This window comes from Crotalus tigris, unplaced genomic scaffold (genome assembly GCF_016545835.1).
Source record: "Crotalus tigris isolate CLP2741 ecotype Arizona unplaced genomic scaffold, ASM1654583v1 scf7180000024338.4412243, whole genome shotgun sequence".
In the NCBI taxonomy this organism is placed as follows: domain Eukaryota; kingdom Metazoa; phylum Chordata; class Lepidosauria; order Squamata; family Viperidae; genus Crotalus; species Crotalus tigris.
The window spans coordinates 1,869,424-1,894,147 of NW_024100508.1; the positions used below are offsets into that span (position 1 = coordinate 1,869,424).

The window sequence follows — 24,724 nt, forward strand, 5'->3', positions numbered from 1 at the left end:
TCTCTCTCTCTCTCTCTCTCTGTGTGTGTGTGTGTTTCCTGACAGCTTCAGTAAGTATTAATTAATGCAACAAGGTCTCTCTCTCTCTCTCTCTCTCTCTCTCTCTCTCTCTCTCTCTCTCTCTCTCTCTCTCTCTCATACACACACTCTCTCCATGTTCTACTATCATCTCCCATTTTGCAAATCTGAGGACATTCCTTTCAATCTTACTTATCAGAGATAACAATCAGGCTGAAAAACAGCCACAAAAGAGTTTTGGTTGATTCAGAAGGTTTTAAAGATTAATATACAATTGAGACCTTTTTTCCCCCTAGAGACAAAAACAAATTCACAGTTCTTTGTTTTTGTACCCAGTATCTGCAGTGAGGTTATTGTACTGTATGCATAAAGATGGAACTATTTGGCATGACCCACAATGGAGGAATGTGAAGGTGATAGAATTTGCTGAAGTGGCTAAATTGACTTGTTTATTTACCGAAAAAACAATATCCATTGTTATTGCTGGCTGGAAACCCCTTATGGACTTTTAATGTGAAACAGAAGAAATGAACTTATGATTTATGATGTTGATGATTAGATAGGATGGATTATAGAAAGAAGAGAGTTATGTTATAACCATAAAGTAAGAGGAAAATATATAATTGTACTTATAAATACTGTGTAGAAGATTGGAAATGACTTTCTATCTTTTTTCTCTTCTTGAACTTTTAGCTTTTTCTTTTATTTCATTTTCTTACTTTATATGGTTTTTTTCTTACTTTATATGTTTGTATTAGTTTCTATCTCCCTTTTAAAAACAGCTTGAATATATATTATATAGAAAGATAGTGAAGGGATTTTATTGTGCTTATGATTTTAGTATGTTTAAGTTTGACATTAGCATTTATTTTATATATAGTAACCATTTTATATTGATACTTATAGTGTTATCATGTAATCATTGTTTTGTTATTTTGTAATCATTATTTTGTAGTTTATGCATCATATATATATGTATACTGGAAAAGTAAGGGCTTCATGCTTTAGGTATAGGTGATTGCTTATATGAAAAGAGCACGGTAAGGGGAGGGGGAAAGGAGTTACGGATGGAGCCTGGGTTGCTGTGTATGAGTCATCATCTAGGAATTATTTTTTTGTGCCATCTTATGCCTAGTACCAAGACCTGATCTCTTTGTTCTGAAAAGGTATAAAAGGTGGAAGACATCTTTTCTGGTTGTTGCCTTCCTCTCTCTACCAGCCACGAAGAGAGATGGGGTCACCCAACTCTGTTTTGATCAAAATAAAAGTTGTTTGCTTGCTGAAACCTCGGCTCAGGAGTTTCTTTGGCTCTTTTAAATTCCTGAGTAATGCTGGGGCAATTGTGAGGCAAAGTGGAAAACCTTACAATAGTTATACACACACACAGATATATGCACAAAATCTCTCTCTCCTCTCTCAATAAGAAGAGCAGTTTGTATATATATGACCAGGAATTTTTATTACAATAAAGGTTCACCAAAGAAAACTAGCAACTGCTTAGTGGGAAAATAACAATGTGATTAAGTACATATATCATGCTTAGTCATTATCTGTTAGACCTTGGCTTCCTAATTACTTCACTATTATCTAGTTTTATGCATCATGCTGAGCTTATCACTGGGCTTGGTCAAACCCAGATAGAGCATCTTATCATTTACTGAGATTTTCATTTGTTTATATCCCTTTTATCATTTTTTTGGGCATGGAAAAACTGGGAAATTGTCTCTTTACATTTTGATGATTTAATTCTGAATACAAAGTGTTGTGTTTCAGGATCGGTGAGGCATTGAGGAGCCAGAAGGTGCAAGCAACAACTTTTTATTCAGTTTAACAACAGAAGCAGCCCAAACTGCTGCTTACCCAGTATTTATACAGCTCACCACTAGGCGGCAGCCAATAGAATTAAAGCAGTTGTTGTTGTTAATTGCGAAGTCGTCTCCGACCCATCGTATTTTCCTCTTAAAGACAAGATAATTAGCATGTAGACAGTCAGTCTGGAACTTAAACAGGTGCAACCGGTTGGCCGTTTTGAACAATTTCTAAACAATTAACCCAGTGGTTCTCAACCTGTGGGTCGGGACCCCATTTGGGGTCGAATGACCATTTCACGGGGGTTGCCAAACAATGCAGACTGCCATTCCCCCCCCCCTTTTTCCTTAGCTGTGCTACTCCCTTTTCTTCTATTGGCTTTTGAAAGCCAATGGAATAGACTCTCTTGAATAGAGTCTAATTCTATTGGCTTTCAAAAGCCAATAGGAATTGTCCAGGCTGTCTCTGCCCTGCTGAGCCCACCAAAATTCCCATTCTGCAAACAGTGCTGCACCAGTTGAGTAGTCCTTGACTTACGACCGGTTGAGTAGTCCTCGACTTACGACCAGTTGGGGGTCGCGGCATTAAAAAGGTTGAGAACCACTGAATTAACCTCAATACATAACACAAAGCAAATGGATAAGGCTTGTTTTGCAGAACTGACCATTCCAATTTAAGAAAACGTCCAAGGATATTCAAAAGAAAACAAAATAAAAATAATGGTGAGGGTGATGATGCAAGAGAAAGAGGAGGAGATGCAAGTAAAAATAACTGGTTGACAGTTATTCTATTCTGAAGAGCTGTGATAAATTCAACAGCTCCAGCCAAGACAAAGTTTCTATCAGGGTGTAGGTGGATCTCTTATTTTTTTAAATTTCCTTACAGCCTTGGGAGGCCTAGAAGTGGGCAGACCATACATCACAGTTATGTGGAGGAGGGACAGGAGTGGAATGTCAGCCATCTCACTGACTTGGCAGTCCCACTTCTGGAGGAGAGACTGTGAACGATCATTTGCAGCATATAACACACTGAAGAAGGTAAGAATGAGGGAAGGTTGGGATTGTGCTTCCAAAGAACCTCAAAAGGATCAACAGAACTCTCTTCAAATCTCTGAAGAAAGCTACCTAAAAAGCCAGTGCTAGTTTTATTGGGCCTAAGTTAACAGAATTTGACTTGAGCTGGAGAAACTTCTCAATGGTGGGGGAGATACCAACCTCTCCCTTGCTGGGATCTTTAAGCTAAAGCAGAAGACAGGATGGGGTGTTCTACCTCTGCATTTCTTGCAGCAAATAAATCTCTCTCTGTCTTGTTCTCCCCTTGATGTAACAATTTAGGCACCCCAGCTTTGCAGTAGCTTCATTCTTCCATGCTTTCTATGGAGTCTTCTTCACCTGGAAAGACTAAGAAGAAACAAAGTTGAGGTCTAAGATGGATTAGGAAGGTTGGACTCAGGTCCATGACAGTTCCATGCTTAAAAAAAAAAAAAAAAAAAAAAAAACAGATTCCTGCTTAAATATCCATTGTGGGAGGACAGTATGTATAAAAATCTCCCCTGTTCATAAGATTCCAGATGGCCATTCTTGGAAAATTGGAGAAAGACAAAAAAAATGCCCCAATTTCTTTCCTACTTTACCTGCTCTCCAGATGTGTTTGCCTAGTTTTGAAGAATTTTCAGCCGGCATGGCCAAATTTCTGGGGGCTGTAGGGCAAGGCCTTGAAAGGCACAAGTTTGAGCAAGGCTACAGTGTATTATACATTATGATTTTCAGCTGATATTTTCCTTTTTTAAATTGTGTGTAATCTGTCTTCTCTGAACTGTAACTCTGGTTCTATCCACTGAATCAGAGGCTGTGTTGTCATGCAACACACTTAACCAGGTCAGCTACAGACCTTGCAGAGGCATTCTTTTCCTCCCTAACTTGGGGCTAAATGAAAGCCTACTGCACAGTTTTAAATATGGAGAGTTCAAGGGCAATTGTAGACAGAGCCCAGTTTTTTCTCTCTCATCAGCTTGCCTTCTGCTTCTGGTAAAGAATTATCCAGAGGAAACTAGCAGATGAAGTGTTTACCTCTCTTCCCAGAATAAAAATAAGTAATAATCTAATGCACAATTTTAAATCGATGTAATAACCTGAACTTAGCTCCATTGTGTTCAGTACAGCTTTTTTTTTTTTTTTTTTTTAGTGTTTTTGACACTGTAGCTTGACTACCCCAAGTCTTTGTGGATAAGATGGCTGTTTAAGACTCAAGGGCAGAGTGGGGGGAAAAAGCTGACAATACAGTTCTTAAAACAGGGTAAAGGTTTATTTGCTCTTCACTCTGGACAACGTGAACTTATAATAGATTCTAACCTTCTGCATTCCTTCTGGTTTACATCCTTCCCACTGCTCAATGCGCTTGTCATTTCTGAAGGAAACAAAGGAATAATTTGAGAATCACAGCCCATTGCTCTCCAGAAACCTGCAGTAGAAGTGTCTGTCAATTTATTTAGATTTAATCAGGTGCTTTTAATGAGAAAGACAGACAGACAGACAGACAGACTCACTCTGGGAAGCCTATTTGCTTGCAATCTCAGATGTACCTGATCTTATTATTAATAACAATTACATCAAAAGTAAGAGTGGTGCAGAATGCCATTGTTCTGAATGATTTCTGTGGGATAATTACAACACAGAGGTACTTCTCCCACTCAGAAGGTGTTTTTTTATACAACAAACTCAGCTAGGTTACTTAAAGACTCGGCAGCTTCACTCACAGAAAAGACTGAGATTGGTGTTAACTTTGAGGATCTCTGGGTCTTTTTCTGTATCTCATGTATCAAGTGAATTCCAGTTAATTGGTTCTTCTATATATTGCACATATCTTGAAAAGTATCTTCTGTGAACAAAGAAGATGCTAAATGCTTTCGTGTCCACCATTTGCTCGGTCAACTGTTTGCAGGATTGTAACATCTAGCACCCCTGGTTTCTTAACCTCCAGAGCATCAGCAAGTAGGAATGGCATACTGTGGCTTGCTTGTACCCCTGATCCTCGACTTTATCCTGGATGTGAACAAAGGTGAGAACATCAGCAAAAAGAACTCAGCAGAAGGATGTGACACTATTCTATGTTTTGGTCCCAATAAGAGACATATAGGAAGCATTTATTCCCCCTTATATATAAACGTACAGATGTGGCAAATCCATGCAGTTAGTTTATTCTGTAATATGTTCAGGCAGTTTGCTTCGCCTTCTTCCTAGGGCTGAGAGAGAGGGACTGGCCCAAGGTCACCCAGCTGGTTTTGTGCCTAATGTGGAACTAGAACTCACAGTGTCCTACTTAATCTAGTCCATTTCCTTTAATCATAACATCAAACTGGCTATCACCGTGAGTGCATATGGCAGATAATATTATTTAAAATGATAAGCAAAGGAGCAAAATGTAAATCTGCATTGGGCAAGTGTGTCTGCCTGTCTGCAATTTTTTTAAAATCTTTCTCCCGCAGATCAGATAGTAGCAGGTAGAAGTATGACATAGTTGTCAGACCAAAGGGATAATTTTTGACTGTAGGTTTTCCCCTCTCTTCCAATTTTCTCCTTCTTTCTCTCTAAGCAGACTGTCAGCTTTTCCAAATTAAACATTTTTACGCAGTTTGTGTTGATCTTGGAATGAGCAACCGTTTCATCCACGTTTTGGGCCTGGTAGGTTTCCAAGCAGAGATGCTTCAGCAGATTTTCCGTCTGGAGCCAGAGAACGTCACCATTCTCGAAGGGGAGACAGCTCTGCTGAAGTGTGAGGTGGAGAACCCCTCTGGCATTGTGCAATGGGTGAAGGACGGGCTTTTGTTGGGCCCCAACTGGAGCATCCCTCGGTTCCCCCGTTACAGCATGATGGGTGAGGCTAGCAGAGGTGAGATCTTTGGAGAAATACAAACTGGTTTCAAAGAAAAGTTCCAGCTAAGCTGGAAAGTTCCTGTGCTGTGCTGGAGCCTGGATGCCCAGATTGGGACAATGTTGATTTTGCAGGGTAAACCAGATTGGAATCACAATCAGATGCGCTACTTGTACTTTAAATCTACATTGAGAGAATCTTGAAAGTCTGAAACTACAAATCTCCCGGGTCACCCCCATCTCCTTTACCACTAGGAAGAGTTCCTTTGTTTATTTTTATTTTTTGTATTTCTAAAATTATTAGTTAATATAAAGTACAAAAATATGAAAGAAAAGGAAGGGAAAGGGAAAAGTGTAGGGCAAAGGGAAAAAAGAAAGAAAAGGCGATGACTTCCAACTCCTTTTGGTGCAGTAGAATAAGATAATAGCTTTTTACTTTTATGTAATAATATATACTAGCCATTTCTATAACAACAAACCTATCTAATTGGCAAAATCCAAATTAAGGTTTCATTTTTTTCCACCTCAAGCACAAAGTCCAAAAGTGATTTCCAAGTGGAAACAAAGTTAATTGTGTCCTTGTGTCTCAGCAGTCAATTTGGTCATTTCTGCTGACTCCATCAACTTTTGCAGCCATTCATCCTTTGTGGAGTCAAAGTGTCCTTCCATTTTTGTGCATAAAATAATCACCACTAGGGAGAGTTCTTTCTGTGTCTCTTTTATTTTTATTTTTTATTTTATATTCGCCAACAAAAATTACAAATTTGAATGAGTAAAATAACAAAATTAAAATGTGACAGGGATGATAGGTGAGTGAGTGCACCTATGCACGTTCCCTTAAGGATCTCTTAAATATGGAGTCAAGTCCACAGAAGTTAAGTTAGAATTCAAACTAAAAGTTAATGGCTGAGACAACTGAACCAGATATTCCAAACTTTCACAACTCTGTTACAATTGAGTTTAGAGCGTTTACATTAAAGTGTTTGTTTGCATGTGTTACATTATGATTAAAGGTAAAAAAAGTCATTTACAGGTAAAGCATTACTATGTACAATAGTACTCTTGCCCCACCCAATACTCAGCGGTGGGCTGTGCTATCTCTTATCTGACTATTCCTTTTGCAGTCAGTCTCCCAATATCTTTCCTACATGCCATCACCAACAGAGCCTGTTTCCAGCTACGCTGATGACCTTTTATGATTTTAGTGGGGGCTGCTGTATCTTTTTATATTTTGTGTTTTGTGTTTTCTTTTTTTTAAAGTTCACTTTAGTATACATTTTTATTTATTTTAAACCTGTGAACCTTTGAGCATGGGTCATACACTTGAGATATTTTTATTTGACAAGTGTGCACAACCTTAATCCTGGAGGCCATTTGTGACCTATCAAAAGCTTTGCTGCACTCCTCAGAGTCCTCTTAATCATTGCTTAATTGGGCCACCAACTGCAGCAGCAGTCATGAGTAACTAAGTTCTGGGGGGGGGGCAACCCAATGCCATTAATCAAGGCAACCTAAAAAAGAATCCTATTCTGACTTTGTGTTTATGGGCCACCCGAAAGCTCTTCTCTAAGCAACATGCAAACCATTTGGGGATGCTCAGATTATACTAGACAAGAATGATAATGCCATTCAGAAGTGCTGTTCTCAAGTCATACTAGGCTGGCTTTGATCGAGCAGTCACAGCCATTCTCCTGACTTTCTTGACTTTCCCTGTAGAGAGCCTTGACTTGAAGGTTTTTGTACCGCAATCTTTGCCCAGTCACACATTACTTTGGTGAAAAGAATTTCAAAGAAGACAGATGGGGGAGTGAGAAAAAGTTGGGAAGACTTTCTTAAACTTCACTCGGAAGTTATGAACTCTGGAAAATAATTGGTCGATTTGCTTTCGAGCTGAGAAAATGAGTCCCAGTAATGCAATCCATTATTTTAGAGACATAACTAATATTCTTAGGCTCCATACCTCCCATTTTAGATATGTTTTAGCACATTTACTTCATAGTAAAATGAGTTAGAAGTATGATGCCCTGTTGTGGTTGGAAAGGAACCTGCCCCAAACCTGAGTGGACAGAATTATGATATGGTGTAACTCATGAGTAGAACTAATAAGAACTAAATGCACCTACCTTTTTGCTTGCATCCTGTTCCTTTAGGGATATATAACCTGCAAGTAATAAACAGCCAATTGGAAGATGATGCCTTGTATGAATGCCAGGTTGGACCCACAGAGAAAAGCACTGGCATAATTTCCCGTAGAGTGCAACTCACAGTGCTTGGTAAGTAAAGCTGGAGTCACACTGCATTAGAAAGATCTCTAGAACTCAACTTTGATTATAGGAATCAGTGTTAATATGAGAGATAAAGAGAAACCACAATAACTTCTACTCAGAACAATGTGCTTAACCAGATCAGTTACAAATCTAGTGGAGTGCATTGCACTACCGTGTTTCTCCAAAAATAAGACTGGGTCTTATTTTTTTTTGCTTCCAAAAGATGCACTAGGTCTTATTTTCAGGGGATGCCTTACTTACCTCCTGCACCGACAGCCCCACCCAGCAGGTCCACTCCTTCTGGGGCCGAAGGAGCAGCTTCATTCTGCAGCTGCGTTCCAGCCTGAATTTCACCATCAGGCCTTTCCAGAAGGCCTCTGCAGCCATGTACTGAGCTATGGATTCAATCTATAGCTCGGTCCTCGGCTATAGAGATCTTGCAAAATCAAGCTATGGATTCAATCCATAGCTCGGTTCTCGACTGCAGAGACCTTCAAGAAAGGCCCATGACTGAGAAATGCAGGCCTGGCTGCAGAAGATGCTGCAGGAGAAGAGCGGGGCTGGTGAGGAGAGGCCTGGCTGCAAGGCCAGTGGGTGCAGGGCATGTATGGCAGATCCACATCCCCACCCCCAGCTTGATTTTTAACAGTGTGCCTCACTCCAAAACTAGGGCTTATTTTCGGGGTAGGCCTTATTTTCAGGGAAACATGATACATACTATGCTTGGTTCATTTTAACTTAGATTAGTTTTTGTAATTTGGTGTGTTGTGCAAGTCATTTGGCTAATTTATGAATCATTCAATGTCATGAGAAGCCAAGATATTGGTTAATTCAATGAGTGGGTATGTCTGTGCAGCAATCACAACCTTCAGAGGGCATCTAAGGAGCTTTAGTGTCTTTGCTCTCTTATTTCAATTAGCATTACAGTATCCTCTTCCAGGATTCAACAGAAATCAGTTCAGTACAATGGACAGTTCAATATATCACCTTCTCCTTCTCAATCTCCTCTAGAAAATATTTAAATCTTCTGCATCATTAATTGGAAGGATATTTTTAGATGAGCAAAGGACGTGGAGCTGAGAAACCCTACTCAGAATGAGCAATCAATAGCCTGCAGGCAAACTTTTTTTTTTAATTGCCTAGAGTCAAGTAGGATGACATCACACACCCGTTTTGGGTAGGAGACAAATAAAGTAGACTTGAAATTTCTGTTGGGCTTCACACACCTATTCACATTACGCTCACCTATCCTTTAGGTGGAACAAATCCAAACATTGCCTCATTGTTTTGCCTGTGCTGCCAAAAGAAGTGATTTAAAATGTGCAATTGCAACTGCCAAAAGATTGCGTGTCTCTGCTTTAATATAATCTAACCTAACCTAATTTAACCTTTATTAACTCTTCTGTGTTTCTACATGAATGTGATTTTGTAGGAGTGCCCACAGAAATTGGGCAGAAAAGCTTTTTTCTTTCAATCCAATCCAGCTAGAAATTCACAAGATACGCAAGAAAAGTTCTAGTTTCAAAGATACCATACAGGGAGTCTACAGCTTGCAACCGTTCATTTAGCAACTGTTCAAAGTTACAATGCCCCCTGGGGAAAAAAAAGACTTATGAGCTGTGTTTGCACTTATAAGAGGCATACCATCCCCATGGTCATGTGATCAAATTTTAAGTGCCTGTATTTATGACAGATACAGCATCCCAGGGTCATAAGTTCATTGTTTCTAATCTTCCTGGCTAGTTTCCGACGAGCAAAGCAAAGTCAATTGGGAGAAGCCATATTTGCTTACTAGACTGCATGATTTACTTAACAAGCACAGTGATTCATTTAACAACCAAGGCAAAAAGGTGGTGCAATTGGGTATAACTGCCACCAATGGAAATTCCCGTCCCAGTTATGGCCATAAATCAAGAACTACTTGTACCATAAAAAAATAAAAATTAAAAACAGAATTTTAAAACAATCAACCCTTCACTTTGCTTCTTTTCCTTGCAGTTCCCCCCAAAAGGCCACTTTTTGTAGAGTACGAGGCTAACAGCATGGTGACTTGGATTGCTGGCACTGAATACACCCTGCACTGCCAAGTGCAGGATGCTCGACCACCAGCTGAGATCACTTTCTGCAAAGGTGAGCCCATAGCTTGAGCATCCCAGCAACCATTTCCCTTCCCTCGCCTTGCTTTTTTTTAAATTCATGTCAGCAGCTATATAAATCCTTTCATAGCCAGTAGGAATTGCAGATCTTGCAGAAGTTACCAAGCATCAGTAAATTTTTCATGGGCTTTTTGTGCAAAACACAAGAGAACCTGCTGCGTCGGTGTGGGGTGAGAAGTTCAAGACAGATACAGCAATTCATAGTTACTTGGCAGAAACTGCTACTGGGGAAAGTCATGCTGCAAGCCATCATTTGTAGATTCAAAGCCTGAGGTAACAATTTGCACCGTGGGAAAGGCTACCAATGAACAAACTGGAGATCTAATTCCACTGAATGTTGACACGGGATCCTCTTAATGTTTTCCTTAGATATCGCTGTACCTTGTGCGTATTAGCAGAACAGAACAAAACAGAACAGAACAGAATAAGCTGGAAGGGACCTCGGAGGTTTTGTAGTCCAACCTCAAGCAGGAGACCCTATACCAGACATGTCAAACACAAGGCCCGGGGGCCGGATGCGGCCCACGAAGTGGTTTCATGTGGCCTGCGAAGCCATTTGGAAACAGTGAGGGAACGGCCCCCGCTACCTTGGCCCTGGCCCAGGCCGGCCGAGAGCCAATGTACAATTTTGTGGTGGCCATCTTGGCACTTGCTCCAGTGGACCATGCCTTGGCACTTGCCCCGGTCCCACCCCCTTCTGCCAGAGACCCTCAGATCTGTCCCACTTCTGCCCAGACCCCCACAGGCACCCTTGACGCGAATGATGTAGAGCTGGCCATGCCCACCCAGTAGGCCACACCCACTCCATCCACGCCCACCCAGTAGGCCGCATTCACCCTGGCCACACCCATCCGGCCCCCCAAGGGCAACCGCAATGCTGATGTGGCCCTCAATAAAATTGAGTTTGACACCCATACCATTTCAGAAGTGGCTGTCCAGTCTCCTTTAAAATCTCCAGTGATGAAGTGCCCATAACCTCTGAAGAAGGCACTGGTTAATTGTCCTCACTGTCAGGAAGTTTCTAATTAATTCCAGGTTGCTTCTCTCCTTGATTAGTTTCCATTCATTTTTTCTTCTCTTGCCTTCTGGTGCTTTGGAAAATAAGTTGAGCCCCTCTTCTTTATGGCAGCCCCTCAAATACTGGAATACTGCTATCATTCACCCCTAGTTCTTCGTTTCTCAAGACTAACCAAACCCAAATCCTGCAGCCATTCTTCATATGGTCTTCATATGGTCTCCAGGCCTTTGATCATCTTAATTGTTCTTCTCTGAACTTTTTCCAAAGCCTCAACATCTTTTTTGTAGTGTGATGACCAAAATTGGTTGCAGTATTTCAGGTGTGATCTCACTAAGGTTTTATAAAGTGGTACTAATACTTCACGTGATTTTGATTCTATGCCTCTGTTTATACAACCCAGGATTGTATTAGCTTTTTTGGCTGCTGCCAGCAGGACCAGGTTAGCTACTGGAAGCATTGAAAGAAACCTCTAACTGTTCCAACAATTTGGAACTGCCTGTTGAGGCTCTGAGACGACATAAATTATCTTATTGAGGCAAATGCATTGCCTTTGTGCCCCTATGAAGAGACTTGCATTGCCTTTACCGTGGAAAATGCTAGCATCAAGATGAATCAAAGCTGTCTTATACAGGCCAAATAAACAGAGGCAAAGAAGGATTGCAAGGCACAAGATATCTCACAAAGCCATGCAGGCAATTTACCCATGGCTGTCTATCCAATTTTAGCTAACTCCGTCTACAAATATTTCCACCCCCTTCTCTTTCACTCATATTCTATGGCTCAGTTCATCTAATATGTGGATTATATTAAAATGAGGTTGGATTACTTGTGGTTCAACATCTTCAGAGAAATAATTGAATACTAGGTGAAGTAAAACCCAGTGTATCACTAGATGTCTTAATTATGAAGATACAGTTTAGATATTTTGGACATCAAATGAGTCATTGGGGAAGACTCTGACGCTTGGAAATATCAAAGGCTATTGATAAAAGAGATTAATAAAAAAACAAGGTGAGTATTTCTGATGATGCAAGCAGGTGCTTACAAGGACTCAAAGAAAATAGCCAATTCTGGAGAAATGATGTCCATCAGATCACAAAAAGTTGGAAGTGATTGGGTGATTATACAACAAGGTGTATAATCATTGTCTTAGTTATAGTAACATTGAACATCATGTGAAGCCAAAACATTTAACTGGGCATTGAATATTACATGAATGTAACAATTCTGTTTTCTTAGTCTAAGTTTGATATTTAATATGTTACTTGGTTTCTCTATCCTTATTTAAAATTGACAATAGATGTTTCTATGTAGAACGTTCAAACCTTCTTTTTGAATTTTTTCTTTACAGATGAAATGACCAATCAGGAAATGGCCTGAATGACCATCATATCAGCTTCTTTTTTTTTTTTTTTTATTGAAATTTTTCAAAAGTTTTACAAATAAAAATCCACCCCCCCTCCCCAACCACCCCACCCCCCCCCGACTTCCCAGAACTGAATATAGGATTATTTAACAAATATTTTAAAAATAACATTTGCAATTTATAAAATAATTAATAATAATAATAAAAATCACAGTAATAATATATATAATAATAATATACATAACATAAACCTTAAAATGAATAATATATACTAAAAAAGAAAAAAAAAAAATAAAAAGAGAAGAGAGAGAGAGAAAGAAGAAAGAAGAAAGTAAACGAAGAATAAAGCATATATATATATAAAAAAAAAATATGTATATATGAATAATAATACATAAAAAATGTATATATATAAAAAAAGAAAAAGAAGAAAGAAAGAAAAAAAAAACAATCATTACAAATTATAAAAAGGCTAAATAATATTTTTCCATATCCAAATTATGTTGTATAAAATTTATCCATTTTTCCCATACCGCAAAAAATTTTTCTTGAGATTGCTCCTTTAAGAAAGCCGAAATCTTTGCCATTTCTGCCAAATACGAAACTTTATGAAACCATTCTTGTAAAGTAGGCAAAGATTCCTTCTTCCAATATTGTCCTATTAACAACCTAGCGGCTGTAATCAAATTTAACATCAATATAACCTCCTTAGCATCACAGTCAATAACAATACCTAGTAAAAATAATTGCGGAGTAAATTTTACCCTCCTTTTAAAAATTCTTTGAATATTCCACCATATCTTAATCCAAAAAGCTTTTATATGCTTACACGTCCACCAAATATGGTAATAGGTAGCATCCAAATATCCACATCTCCAGCATTTCGGCTGTAGATTAGGGTACATAATGGACATTTTCTTTGGGTCAAGGTGCCATCTATAAAACATCTTATAAAAATTCTCTCTTAAGTTTTGCGCTTGTGTGAATTTAACATTTCTTATCCAAATAAGTTCCCAAGTATCCATTGAAATCGTTTCACCAATATTCTGTGCCCATTTAATCATACAATCTTTAACTAGTTCAAGTTCTGAATCTAATTCCACTAAAACCCCATAAACTCTCTTAATATGGGTTGGCCTTTGATCTCTTACTTGTTTTAAAAAAATTTCATCTTCTCTAAGCCAGCCCATTTTACAATCCATCTTCCATCTATCCACTATTTGTCTATATTGGAACCATGAATAAGTTAAGTTTTCATGTGTTAACTCTTCCAAAGATTTTAACTGCCAGTCTTGGCCATCCCATCTTAATAACTGTACGTAAGAGACCTTGTCCACATTTACCCCTTTCCTTATACCTTCTATGGCATGCCGAGGTATAGCCCATAATGGTATTTTGAAGTCACTTTTATAATACTTTCTCCACACTCTTAGCAAAGAGTTTCTTATAATATGAGACTTAAAAACCCAATCCACTTTTTTATTAAATATTAAATAGGCATGCCATCCAAAAAATAGGTCCCAGCCTTCCAAATGAAGTATTTCTGTATTTGTTAAATTCACCCAGTCGCTAATCAATGTCAATACTACAGCATCATAATACAATTTCATATTTGGTACCTTGAGTCCACCTCTCTCACGAAAATCTTGCATTATTTTAAGTTTCACCCTTGGTTTTTTCCCTGCCCAAACAAATTTATTAATACCTTTTTGCCATTCATCTAAATTACGTTCGTTCTTTAAGATAGGTAACATTTGAAACAAAAAAATAAACTTTGGCAGGACATTCATTTTAATAACTGCAATTCTGCCCATAAGGGATAACTGTAAATTATTCCAGTTTTTTAAATCCTTCTGTACCTCCATCCACAGCTTTTCATAATTATTTTTATACAATTTTACATTAGAAGCAGATAATGTAACCCCCAAATATTTTACCTTATCAACGATTTCAAAGTCTGTTAAGTTAACTAAAGCCTGTTTATCACCATTAGTCATGTTTTTAGCTAATATTTTGGTCTTATTATTATTAATTTTAAAGCCAGAAACACGTCCATATTGTTGAATCAATTGTAATAATTTCACCACCGAAGAAACAGGTTGAGACAAAGTAACAACCAAGTCATCTGCAAAGGCTCTTAATTTATATTCTTTTTTATTAATTTCTATTCCTTTTATTTCTTGAGACTCCCGAATTTTAATCAACAAAATTTCCAGTGTTAAAACAAACAATAACGGAGACAACGGGCATCCCTGTCTTGTTCCTTTTTCTATTACAAAAGCCTCTGACAAACCCCCATTTACAATAATTTGAGCAGTCTGTTTTTGATATATATTGGATAATACTTGTAATATATTTTGTCCAAAATTCATCTCCTTGATTAAACACAGCATAAACTGCCAATTCACTTGATCAAAGGCTTTTTCAGCATCCAAAAATATCAGGCCTGCAGAGACTTGGTTATTCTTTTCTAAATACTCTAATAAATTAATAATTTGTCTAACGTTATTCTTCATATACCTTCCAGTTATAAAACCCGATTGATCCCTATGTATAAACTGCTGCAAGATCCCCATAAGCCTGTTAGCTAAAATTTTTGCAAAAATTTTGTAATCCACATTTAAAAGAGATATAGGCCTATAATTTTTAGGCAAAGTAAGATCTTGACTATCTTTTGGAATCAATGATATAAATGCATTACGCCAGGATGGAGGGATCTCTAACCCCTGTAATAAATTATTAAACAGTTCACACAACGGTTGAGTCATCTCTTCTACTAAAGCTTTATAATAAATAGATGTCAACCCATCCGTACCCGGCGCTTTGCCCAATTTCAATTGTTTAATAGCTGTAACAATTTCTTCCTTAGTAATTAAACCGTTAATCTTTTTTTCCTGATCTTCTGTTAATTTAGGAAAGTTAACTTTGCCTAAATAATTATTTATATCTGTAATTTGAATATTAGTACCCTTATATAATTTTTGATAGTATTCTAAAAAAGATTTCTTAATCAATTCTTTCTGATAAACCAATTTACCATTATAATTTATTTTATCTATATTCCTCTGTTTCTGTTTTTTTCTTAACTGATAAGCCAACCATCTCCCTGGTTTATTAGCATTACAAAATGTATTTTGTTTCATAAATAGCAAATTAGTTGCAGCTTGATCAGCCATCAGCATGTTAAATTGTGTTTTTAACAATTTTAAAGCTCCTTTAACCTTTTCATCTAAGGGATTTGAAATTAAAAGTTTCTCTTTTAATTTAATCTCCTCTTCCAAGTCTTTCCGTTTCTGAGTCTGTTTCTGTCTATGCAAATTATTCATTTTTATCAAAATACCACGCATAAAAGCTTTACTTGCATCCCAGACCATTGACATTGATGTTCCCTTGTTCATATTTAAAGTAAAATATTCCTTTAAACATTCCTTTAATTTATGAACATTTTTTTCTTGTTTAAATAAATTCTCATTCACCCTCCAGGATCTCCTATCTTCCTTCTCTACAAACAGTTCCATCCAAACTGGACTATGATCGGACAATGTCCTAGGAAAAATTTTTACATTCTTCACCCTGTTGTATAAATCTGTTGTGATCAAAAAGAAATCAATTCTTGAGAAAGATTGGTGTCTATCTGAGAAAAACGTAAAATCCTTTTCTTCTTGATTACGTTCACGCCAATAGTCTCTCAATTCCCAATCTTCTTTCATATCAAAAAAGGCTTTAGGTAATTTAGCCTGTTTAAAAAAGGTAGAAGAGCCTTTTTTGTCCATTTGTATATCTAAGACACCATTCCAGTCTCCCATTAAAATCACAGATCTATAGTCCAACAAAGTTATTTTCTGATGTAGTAACCTATAAAATTGCTCCTGTTGCTGGTTTGGTGCATACAACCCCACAATAAGAATTTTCTTGCCATATAAACCAAGTTCAAGCATAACATATCTTCCGTAAGGATCTGATTCTAACAAGGTAGCAGATAAATTCTGTTTAACATAGATTACCACACCCCCTTTCTTCCCAGGGGCGGGAGATACAAAATGAGATCCCAAGCGAGGATTATTTAAATATTTTTGATCTTTAGCTGTAATATGAGTTTCTTGCAAGCAAATAATATCATTGTTATGTTGTTTCAAATAGTGGTAAATTTTTTTTCTCTTTTGAGGAATGTTTAATCCATTAACATTCCAGGACAGGAGCTTTGCCATCTCCCTTGGCCTTCAGCCTGGAGAAGATCCGCTCAAATTCTGCTGCTGATGAATATGTAGCAGAGCTTTTGGGTCTTGCTCCTCCCACCGGCACTGAAGCAATTTGCTGAGTAGATTCTTCAATTTCTTTTTCTTTTTCTTTTTTCTGTTGTTCTTTTTCTTTACGTTTATGTGCTGCACGGGTCATTCTCTGTTCTTTAACCTCTGGTTGAGACATCCATACCACCTGTCCAGCAGTCATCATCCCTGTACCTTCAGATTTCTGTTCCATCTCTTTGTCACTCAAGACTTTATGCATCATGGGCAAAGGAGAGCCTGCTCCCAGGACCGTTTTATAAAATTCCTTAGCTTTAGCAACTGTATTAAGTCTATAACGTGTCCCCGCATGGCTCAAAACAATGCCCATCGGAATCTCCCATCTAAATGGCATTTGTCTTGCTTTAAGTTCATTTACTAAAAAAGCAAAATCTTTTCTGCTTCTTAAAATTTTAGGTGGAATTTCCTTTAAAATAATAATATCTTGGGCAGCAATCTGAAATCTTTTATTATAAAAAGTTTGTAGAATCTGATTTCGCAAAGACTTCTTAGCAAAATATATCACCACATCTCTAGGCAAATTCCTCTGTTTTGCAATCCAAGAATTAACTCTATAAATTCTTTCCACATCCCCACGTAACTCTTCTTTATCAATATTCAAAATAACAGCCAAGTCATTAATCACCATTTCCATCAAATCTTGAGTTTTATCTTCTTTCAGACCCCTTATTCTCAAAGCATATTCCATCTGTCTATACTGGAACATAAGAATATCATCTTGTGAAGTCTCCACTTTTTTCTCCATATCTTGAAATTTATAATCCAAAAGTTCAACTGTTTCTTCAATTTCCTCTACTCTGGAGTCCAGCTTCACAACCACTGAGGCCATTCCAGATAGAGCTAGAAGTATATCATCCCTCAAAATAGCATTATTCTGTTCTAAAAGCTCCTTCATCTCTTTCTTCATTTCCTCCTTAGTTTCAGATTTATTCTGGTCCAAAAGTTGTTTCATTTCCTCCCTAAACTGTGAGACAGCACTTACCATTATTTCTTTAATGTCTTGTGCTGATGTGCCAGATGGGGGAGGTGAAGGTGGAGTGGATTTAGGTTGCTGCACTGAGGGTATTATTTTAAGTTGTTGTTGCACAGTAGAAGTAGCAGGAGAAGAAGTTACTTTAGAAGCTGCAGTAGCTGGTTGTCGTTTTGAAGCCATTTTAATTTATCTTCCTTTCTTCTTAAAAATACCGATAAAAATAAGTAATCCAAAAAAAAATTAAAAATAAGATAAAATAAAATAAAATAAGATCAATCTAAAAGTCCCCAAGAATAAAAAAGTAAAAAAAGTAAAAAAAAAGCAGTATTAAACAACAATTCAGCCGATCCGTCTTTTAAAGGAAAAAAAACTTTCAAAACGCCATTTTACTTTCACTCTCACTTTTCCGCCCGAAAAAAAAGAGAAAGCTCAAAAAAATAAAAAAAAATCAGCAGATACTAAATAAACTAAATAAACTAAAAAAAAATAAAATAAAGCTAAACTATAAATAAAATCCTTTAAACAGTTCTGTCCGGTTTAAGATTACTCACGGTTTCTTTAAGTACGGAGATGGTAGCGGCGTCTCGCTTTGTTTCCGAAGAAACAAAGACAGCTGAGAGGCGGAGAAGGCAATGAACTCCGAGGGAACCCTCTTTCTACCCCCCTAAAAATAAAAATCCAGGGAGAGTTAAGAGGTTCTACCTCTATTCATGCGATCTCTACCCCTTCCCTTCGCCCGGGAAGGGGATTGCGAGCCGCGGGCCAGCTGGTAAACGCTGTGCTCCGCGGATCTGACACCTTCTCAGGAGGACGGCTACAAAGTAGCCGCCATCTCCACCGCTTTAACCACCGGAAGTCCATCATATCAGCTTCTTAAGAATTAAAGGAGTTACTCTAGAGTCTAGAACAGGGCTTTTCAACCAGTGATACGGGTACCACCTGTGGTACATTGGCACCTGGCAGGTGGTACGCGACCATCCTAGAAAAGTGGTAGCGGGGGAGGGGAATGAACTAAACCGGTGGCAGCAGCACTGCACAAGCCTGAGCGAGAGATGGCTGGAGCTGCAGGGCTGTCAGGGCTCAGTGGAAGCGCCAGGATTAGCATCAGGCTCCAGCTGGAGCTCGGCACTGATCCTGTTGCTTCTGCTGAGTCCTGAAGAAGCACCAATCAGCTGGAAAGCAGCACTGATCCTGGCACTTCTGCTGAGCCCAGAAGAAGTGCCAATCAGCTGGAATGTTGCAGCATCTGCAGGGTCTTGTGATTTACATTCAGATGCTTGGCAACTGATTCATATTTATTACGATCACAGTGTCCCAGGTTCATGTGAAGTGACCAAAACCTGCTGCAGCCACCTAGCAGATAGGGGGAATAAAAACCAAACACCCCCCCACCCCACCCCCACTGCCAATCCTCAACAGAAATGCTCACAACAATGAAAACCTCGGACAGGAGGAAGAGTGCCGCTGGGCGGGCAGGCAGGCGTCTTGCTTGGCTGTGGCTTAGGGGGCATTTTTTTCAGTGCCATTGTAACTTCGAACAGTCACTAAGCGAACTGTTATAAGTCAAGGACTACCTGTACTTTATCACTTTTTTCCTTTTTTTTTTTTGGTCATCAAGTTTTTGACACCTTGCTAGGCGACTGGTGGTACTCAGATGTTGCCATATCCTAAAAGTGGTACAATGGGTGAAAAGGTTGAAAAGCCCTGGTCTAGAACATCTGGAGGGCACCAGGCTAATAGAAGCTGTAGTCACACATCTGTAGCCATTAATTTGTGTAATCTGGAGTCTTGTTTATCTGTTTCCCTTTTTAATACAGCTGACAAAGAACTGGCAGATGTGACATCTACTATCCAACCTGGCTCTGCAGCCAAACTCTTCAGCACTGAGGCCATGCTGAGGTAACAAAGATCTGAACTAGGAGATTACAGTTCTTAGCTTTTCTTACCTGATTGGTGATATTTCAGGTTTTTAAGAGCCAGAAGACATAAACTTGTACTGCATGCTTTCCATGAATTTCATGACAGGCCTTCATCAAGGCAATGCCTCATCCACAATTGAAGCTTTTGCAAAATGAAAATAAGATGTTTAAAAGAAAGGGTTGTCTGAAAAGTCCTAGTCAGAACACACCAGTTCAGATTTACTCTTGCAGTACTAATGTTGAAAGGCTCCCTTGTGAGAAGTTGTAGAGTTGTAAAGTTGTAGGATTGTAAAAATAAACTATCAGGAGATAAAAGATGAGGCCATTGGCGGTTTAGCTCATTTCAACTCAGTCCAGGTAGTGAGGAACCTTGGAAGAAGCATTACAAATCATTCAAAATGTTTCTGGTTTAATTTACCCATTACAAATGAGGCCGGGAAATTCCAAAACCAGTTCCTGAGATTCTGTATTTGCCTCTAATCTAACACTAAAGATCATTTACTGAAATCTGTGTAGGTCTTTGATCTTTCCCAGCTTCATGGGCTTGACACCCCACAACTATTTTTATGTTTTCTTCCAGGTTCACCCCTCAGAGTTCAGACAACAAGGAACTGCTGATCTGCAGAGCTGCTAACTCAGTGACTTTAATACCAGTCATTGTCAGCTTCACGATGAACATCCTGTGTAAGTTGTTTGGAATGCTTTGTCAGGCATTTTACCCAGGATTAAGGAAGTGTCATCAAAATAACTGCACAAGTGCTCAAGGCAATTCTTATTACAGTGTTAATAAAAAACAAACACAAAAGGAAGTGGGCTGGGGAGAGAAAAAGGAGGAGGAGGAGAGGAGGAGGAGGAGACAGAAAGGAGAGAAATCACCCAGAGTATATGTAATGAAGAAAAGGACGGGAACCAGGAATGCCATCTAAGGAAACTAAATGGATAAGATCAACCAAGGGCATCACTGAGATAATGAATAGGTTTTTGAGACCTCTGTTAAAACAAACTGGCTGGGGAATTCTGGGAGTTGAAGTTCACATGTCATAAACTTGCCAAGGCTGAAAAACACTGTTCTAATGGATGAAAGGTTCCTCATCCTTGAAATACAGATGAAGTTTTGGGAGGAAATTACAAGGTGCAGCACACATCAAGGCAAGATGCTAAGAACTTCCAGAAGTTTAGTGCAACCTCCCCATGTCTAAACTGTTTTCAACAGTAGCTCTTTTTTTGATAGTCCCACCTCAGCTGCCTGTAATCAAGGGCTACACTGGAGCTGTTGTAAAAAACGAGGAACTGAAACTGACTTGCATTTCTCCAAGTGGCAATCCTCTTGCTACACTGCAGTGGCTGAAGGTGAGCAGAAGCAGTTTAATGAAGTATTTTAAGTTTTGGATTAATGGGGTGCTACGTGAATAAAACCCTCAGCTTGGAATTCTGGGTTGGAACCCAATAAAGGAGGGAATAATAATGACAAACATGCCTTTTTTTTCTTGTTGCAAGAATTTTGCTTTGTTGTGTTCACATCAAAATTGGAATATTTTAATTTAATGGGTGCAATTAAATTTATCAAATGTAGTTAAATTCCTTAGTGTGTGGCTAGATTTGCATAAAATACTTAACCTGGTTGTTGAGTTAACCAATATGGTTATTGTCTTGCAGCAATGGCATTCAAAGCTAGGATTAATCACCTACTTATATAACTAGTCTACAAATGGTTTAAATTGTTGCCCATCGTTTTAATAAGGCTTCCTTTGTAAGGCCTCCAATCTACTGTTTTTTTGACTTGAGGACTGAGTGCATAAAATGTGTTTAACTTGTTTCATTGCCTTAGTCCATTTTGTGTATTTGCATATTGAATCCTACTAAGTTCATACCGTACATTTCTCTGGATTCTCCCATTGTGCCAAACACTATCCAATAATAAAACTAATCTTAGCCTATTGTGAGAATGCAGCTGCAGCTAAGTTTTTAATTGATTCACTTAAATATGTCTTACAAACCTAGTTATTTGGGGCACATTTCATCTGTTGGGAAGTTCACCCAAGGGGGAATAATTCAAGGGGAGGGGTGTATGCAGCTTGCTTTAGTTGTTGAATGCCAGCATGGAGCATGGGTAGTCCTTTACTCCTAACTGGCTGCTTAGTGAATGTTCATTTATGCCCTACCCCCCAAAAGGGATTTATGATCCAGATTTGAAATTTCTGACATCCAGCCCACCCCCACTCCAGCAGTCATGGCACCTATTTTGGGCACTCCACAGCTGATCTGCCTTTATGGCCATTTGCAGTGTCCTGTGATCCCATGACTGCAATTGATGATGTTTCTTCTGGAAACTGACATTTTTCTGGGGGAAAAAAATGTCCCATAGTGAACAAGAGTTCAACTTAATGACCAGGGTGATTGCGGCATTCCGTTAAAGACTGCTGCAAAAAGGGCTGTAAAATCGGTATGGGCCCATGATGACCTGCAATGACTTATGGCTGAAATTGCCAGATCAGTTCCAGTAGTAAGTTGATGACAACCTGTAATACTTCTAAAAGGGAAAGAGGCGAGCATCTTTTAGGAGAGAGAAAACATCCTTGTGGAGGAAGGGCAAGCAAAGAAAGCAAGGTACTGATGGCTTTGAATGGACATTGTGGATGGTGTAGGATGGACCAATAGCTAAGATCCACCCTGTGCCAGGGGATCATTGCTGATTCCTCCTTTGCTTCATCACTGTCTTGCTACTTCATCTGCCTTTTCTCTGTACATAGGCAGAGTTACAAGGGAGGGGAAGGAATAATGACTTCCACTTTTCTTGCCTTCTCCTTCTGTAGAGTGTTGCATTTACATATCATTAAAGAAAGAAGGAATGCTACTTTACATAACATTTACATGTGCAAATGTACAGAGATAAATGAATGTAAATAGAAGTCAACGTAGCTCCCTGTCATGGGAAAAAAAACACCCTACTGACTGTCTCAGTTTGCTGACCATGTATAAGCTACATTTGGTAGCTTGGACTGGATAGTTCTTCAAACAGAGGATGCTTTCATACTATTAATGGGCCCTTGCAAAGTAGGACCGACAAATCATAATGTCTTACTTTTAGGCTCTTTGATTGGTCCGCCCCTGTCTTGAGGCTTCAGACTCCTTGTTGGGCATCTAAGCTGATGGTCTTCTGCCTTTCAGAATGATAAAGTCATCTCTAGGAATTGGGAGACAAACGATGCCAACCAATTATCCCAAAGTTCCTTGAGCCTTAAAATCGCACCGGATGACAACATGGCTGTAGTGAGCTGTCAGGCCCTGAACCAAGTTTTATCTCTGCCCTTGCAATCCAGCATTGTTCTGAAAGTGACCTGTGAGTATAAACCAGTTTCTTTAGCAATGCAGTCCCTTCTTCTCCCTATGCCTATATCTAAGGCTTCTTCCCCAATTAATTTCTATAACTGGTGTCTCCTTTTCTTCTTCAATGTTTTGTTTCTGCATAGATCAGGGGGTTCCTAGATGCATTAGGCAGTCTTATAAGTGTGATTGTTCAAACAAGGAGATAGATACACTCTAAAGATGTGCCCCGGCAGTCATTTTAAAAGCAACAGCTTTGTTCTTTTTGTAGGGGAGAAAGATATACTTGGCATTGTGAAAAGGTCCATCCTGTGATGTGGGAGAGAGTTGGGGTGTCAACATCCAGCTCAAGAATCCAAATGGAACTCCAGGTTCATTCTGTTTCCGAAAATCTTACTGCTTATTGAATACACGGCATGGTAATGTCGAAGCAAAACTAACTCTGAGGTTCCCAGACACCAGTTCATAGAATTAAACAATAATTTCTCCAACCAAACTCCCACTATCTCATGTAGTCCATGTAAACAATTTCACTTTTTTATGGGAACTGTCTGCTTCCTCTCCACACCTTCTGCAGTGTCCTTGGAAAAGTTCCAGGTTCTCGCGGTCTTCAGCGGAATTGTAGAGGTTTCATTTCTCCATCTAACCCATTCTAAAGCAACACCTCCCCCTTCCCCCTTACTCTAGTGGCAAGTTGAAATGAAGAGACAGGCAGCTGCCAAAGTTTCATTCTTAACATGGGGTTTCTGTCTCATAACAACTGATTATTTTCTTCTTTTTCTCCCTCCCCTATTTCTGAATGATAGTTCCTCCTGAGCAGGTGAAAATCATAGGTTCTAGCAGCACTGAAGAAAACCAAGAGATCTTTCTGACCTGTTCCACTTCCACAAGCAATCCGCCTGTGATGCTACGTTGGTGGCTGGGATGGAGGGAGCTCAATGCTACCGAAACTGCCATTTCAGAGGTAGGCAATATCAAAAGTATGAAGGACCATGAGGCAGGTGGAATGATTCCCTTGGTAGAACTGACTCACCTGGAGGCCCATTTTTTTCTAGACACTGGGGATGGTTCAAGGACAGTGTTGGCTTGAAATAAGGCCCTCAAACAGCAGAATGGCTACATAGATACCTTTTTCTCCTTGGCAAATAATGATCACTGAGTAAAGTTTGCCTTCTTCTTGCAGGCAGAGTTTGGAGGAATGGTCACTGAGTCCAATCTGACGTATATAGCATATCGAGAGGACAATGATCTGCCCCTGATCTGTGAGGCCTTCAACGAAGCCATCATGTATACCAAGAGTGCTTCTGTTACTCTCAGAGTAACATGTAAGGATGAGGGTGGGAATATACAAGAACCAGCAGGGTTATGTTGTGTTTTAAGCCTCCCTTTGTCCTGCTAATTGTTTTTTCTTTCTATTTTTTTTTTAACTCCAGACCCACCTCAGAACATCTGGCTTAATGTGCCTCCACCGGAGACATATTTTCGAGCTGGCACTGAAATCAAACTCATTTGTTTTGCCAGTGGTGGGAAACCTTTGCCTCGTCTTGAGTGGTACAAGGTACAAAAGCACTTTAACCTCCTCTTCTCCTTGGTGGTCCATGAGACCACAGTAAGGGTCCTCAGTGAAGATACCCCAGTTCCCTTTCCTCTATCTTAACCTCTTGGTATCTGCACCACGGATTCCTTGCATATATAAGCCCC

General features: G+C 39.0%; 1 protein-coding gene across 3 annotated transcripts in view; it reads left to right on the plus strand.

The window, feature by feature from the left end:
* The first annotated feature begins 2,666 nt into the window (after positions 1-2,666).
* The window catches only part of NPHS1 (NPHS1 adhesion molecule, nephrin), a 42,503-nt gene continuing 20,445 nt past the window's right edge, over positions 2,667-24,724 (plus strand). Inside the window, exons 1-12 of one of the 3 annotated variants that reach the window (XM_039325776.1) lie at positions 2,667-2,864; positions 4,768-4,884; positions 5,512-5,715; positions 7,847-7,969; positions 9,962-10,093; positions 19,598-19,679; positions 20,280-20,383; positions 20,931-21,049; positions 22,868-23,039; positions 23,830-23,987; positions 24,207-24,348; positions 24,457-24,581. In XM_039325776.1, coding sequence (XP_039181710.1) covers positions 4,824-4,884; positions 5,512-5,715; positions 7,847-7,969; positions 9,962-10,093; positions 19,598-19,679; positions 20,280-20,383; positions 20,931-21,049; positions 22,868-23,039; positions 23,830-23,987; positions 24,207-24,348; positions 24,457-24,581 — 1,422 coding nt within the window. In that variant the 5' untranslated portion in view covers positions 2,667-2,864; positions 4,768-4,823. The remainder of the gene's footprint in view (positions 2,865-4,767; positions 4,885-5,511; positions 5,716-7,846; positions 7,970-9,961; positions 10,094-19,597; positions 19,680-20,279; positions 20,384-20,930; positions 21,050-22,867; positions 23,040-23,829; positions 23,988-24,206; positions 24,349-24,456; positions 24,582-24,724) is intronic. The other 2 variants (XM_039325775.1, XM_039325777.1) reach the window with 2 other exon arrangements.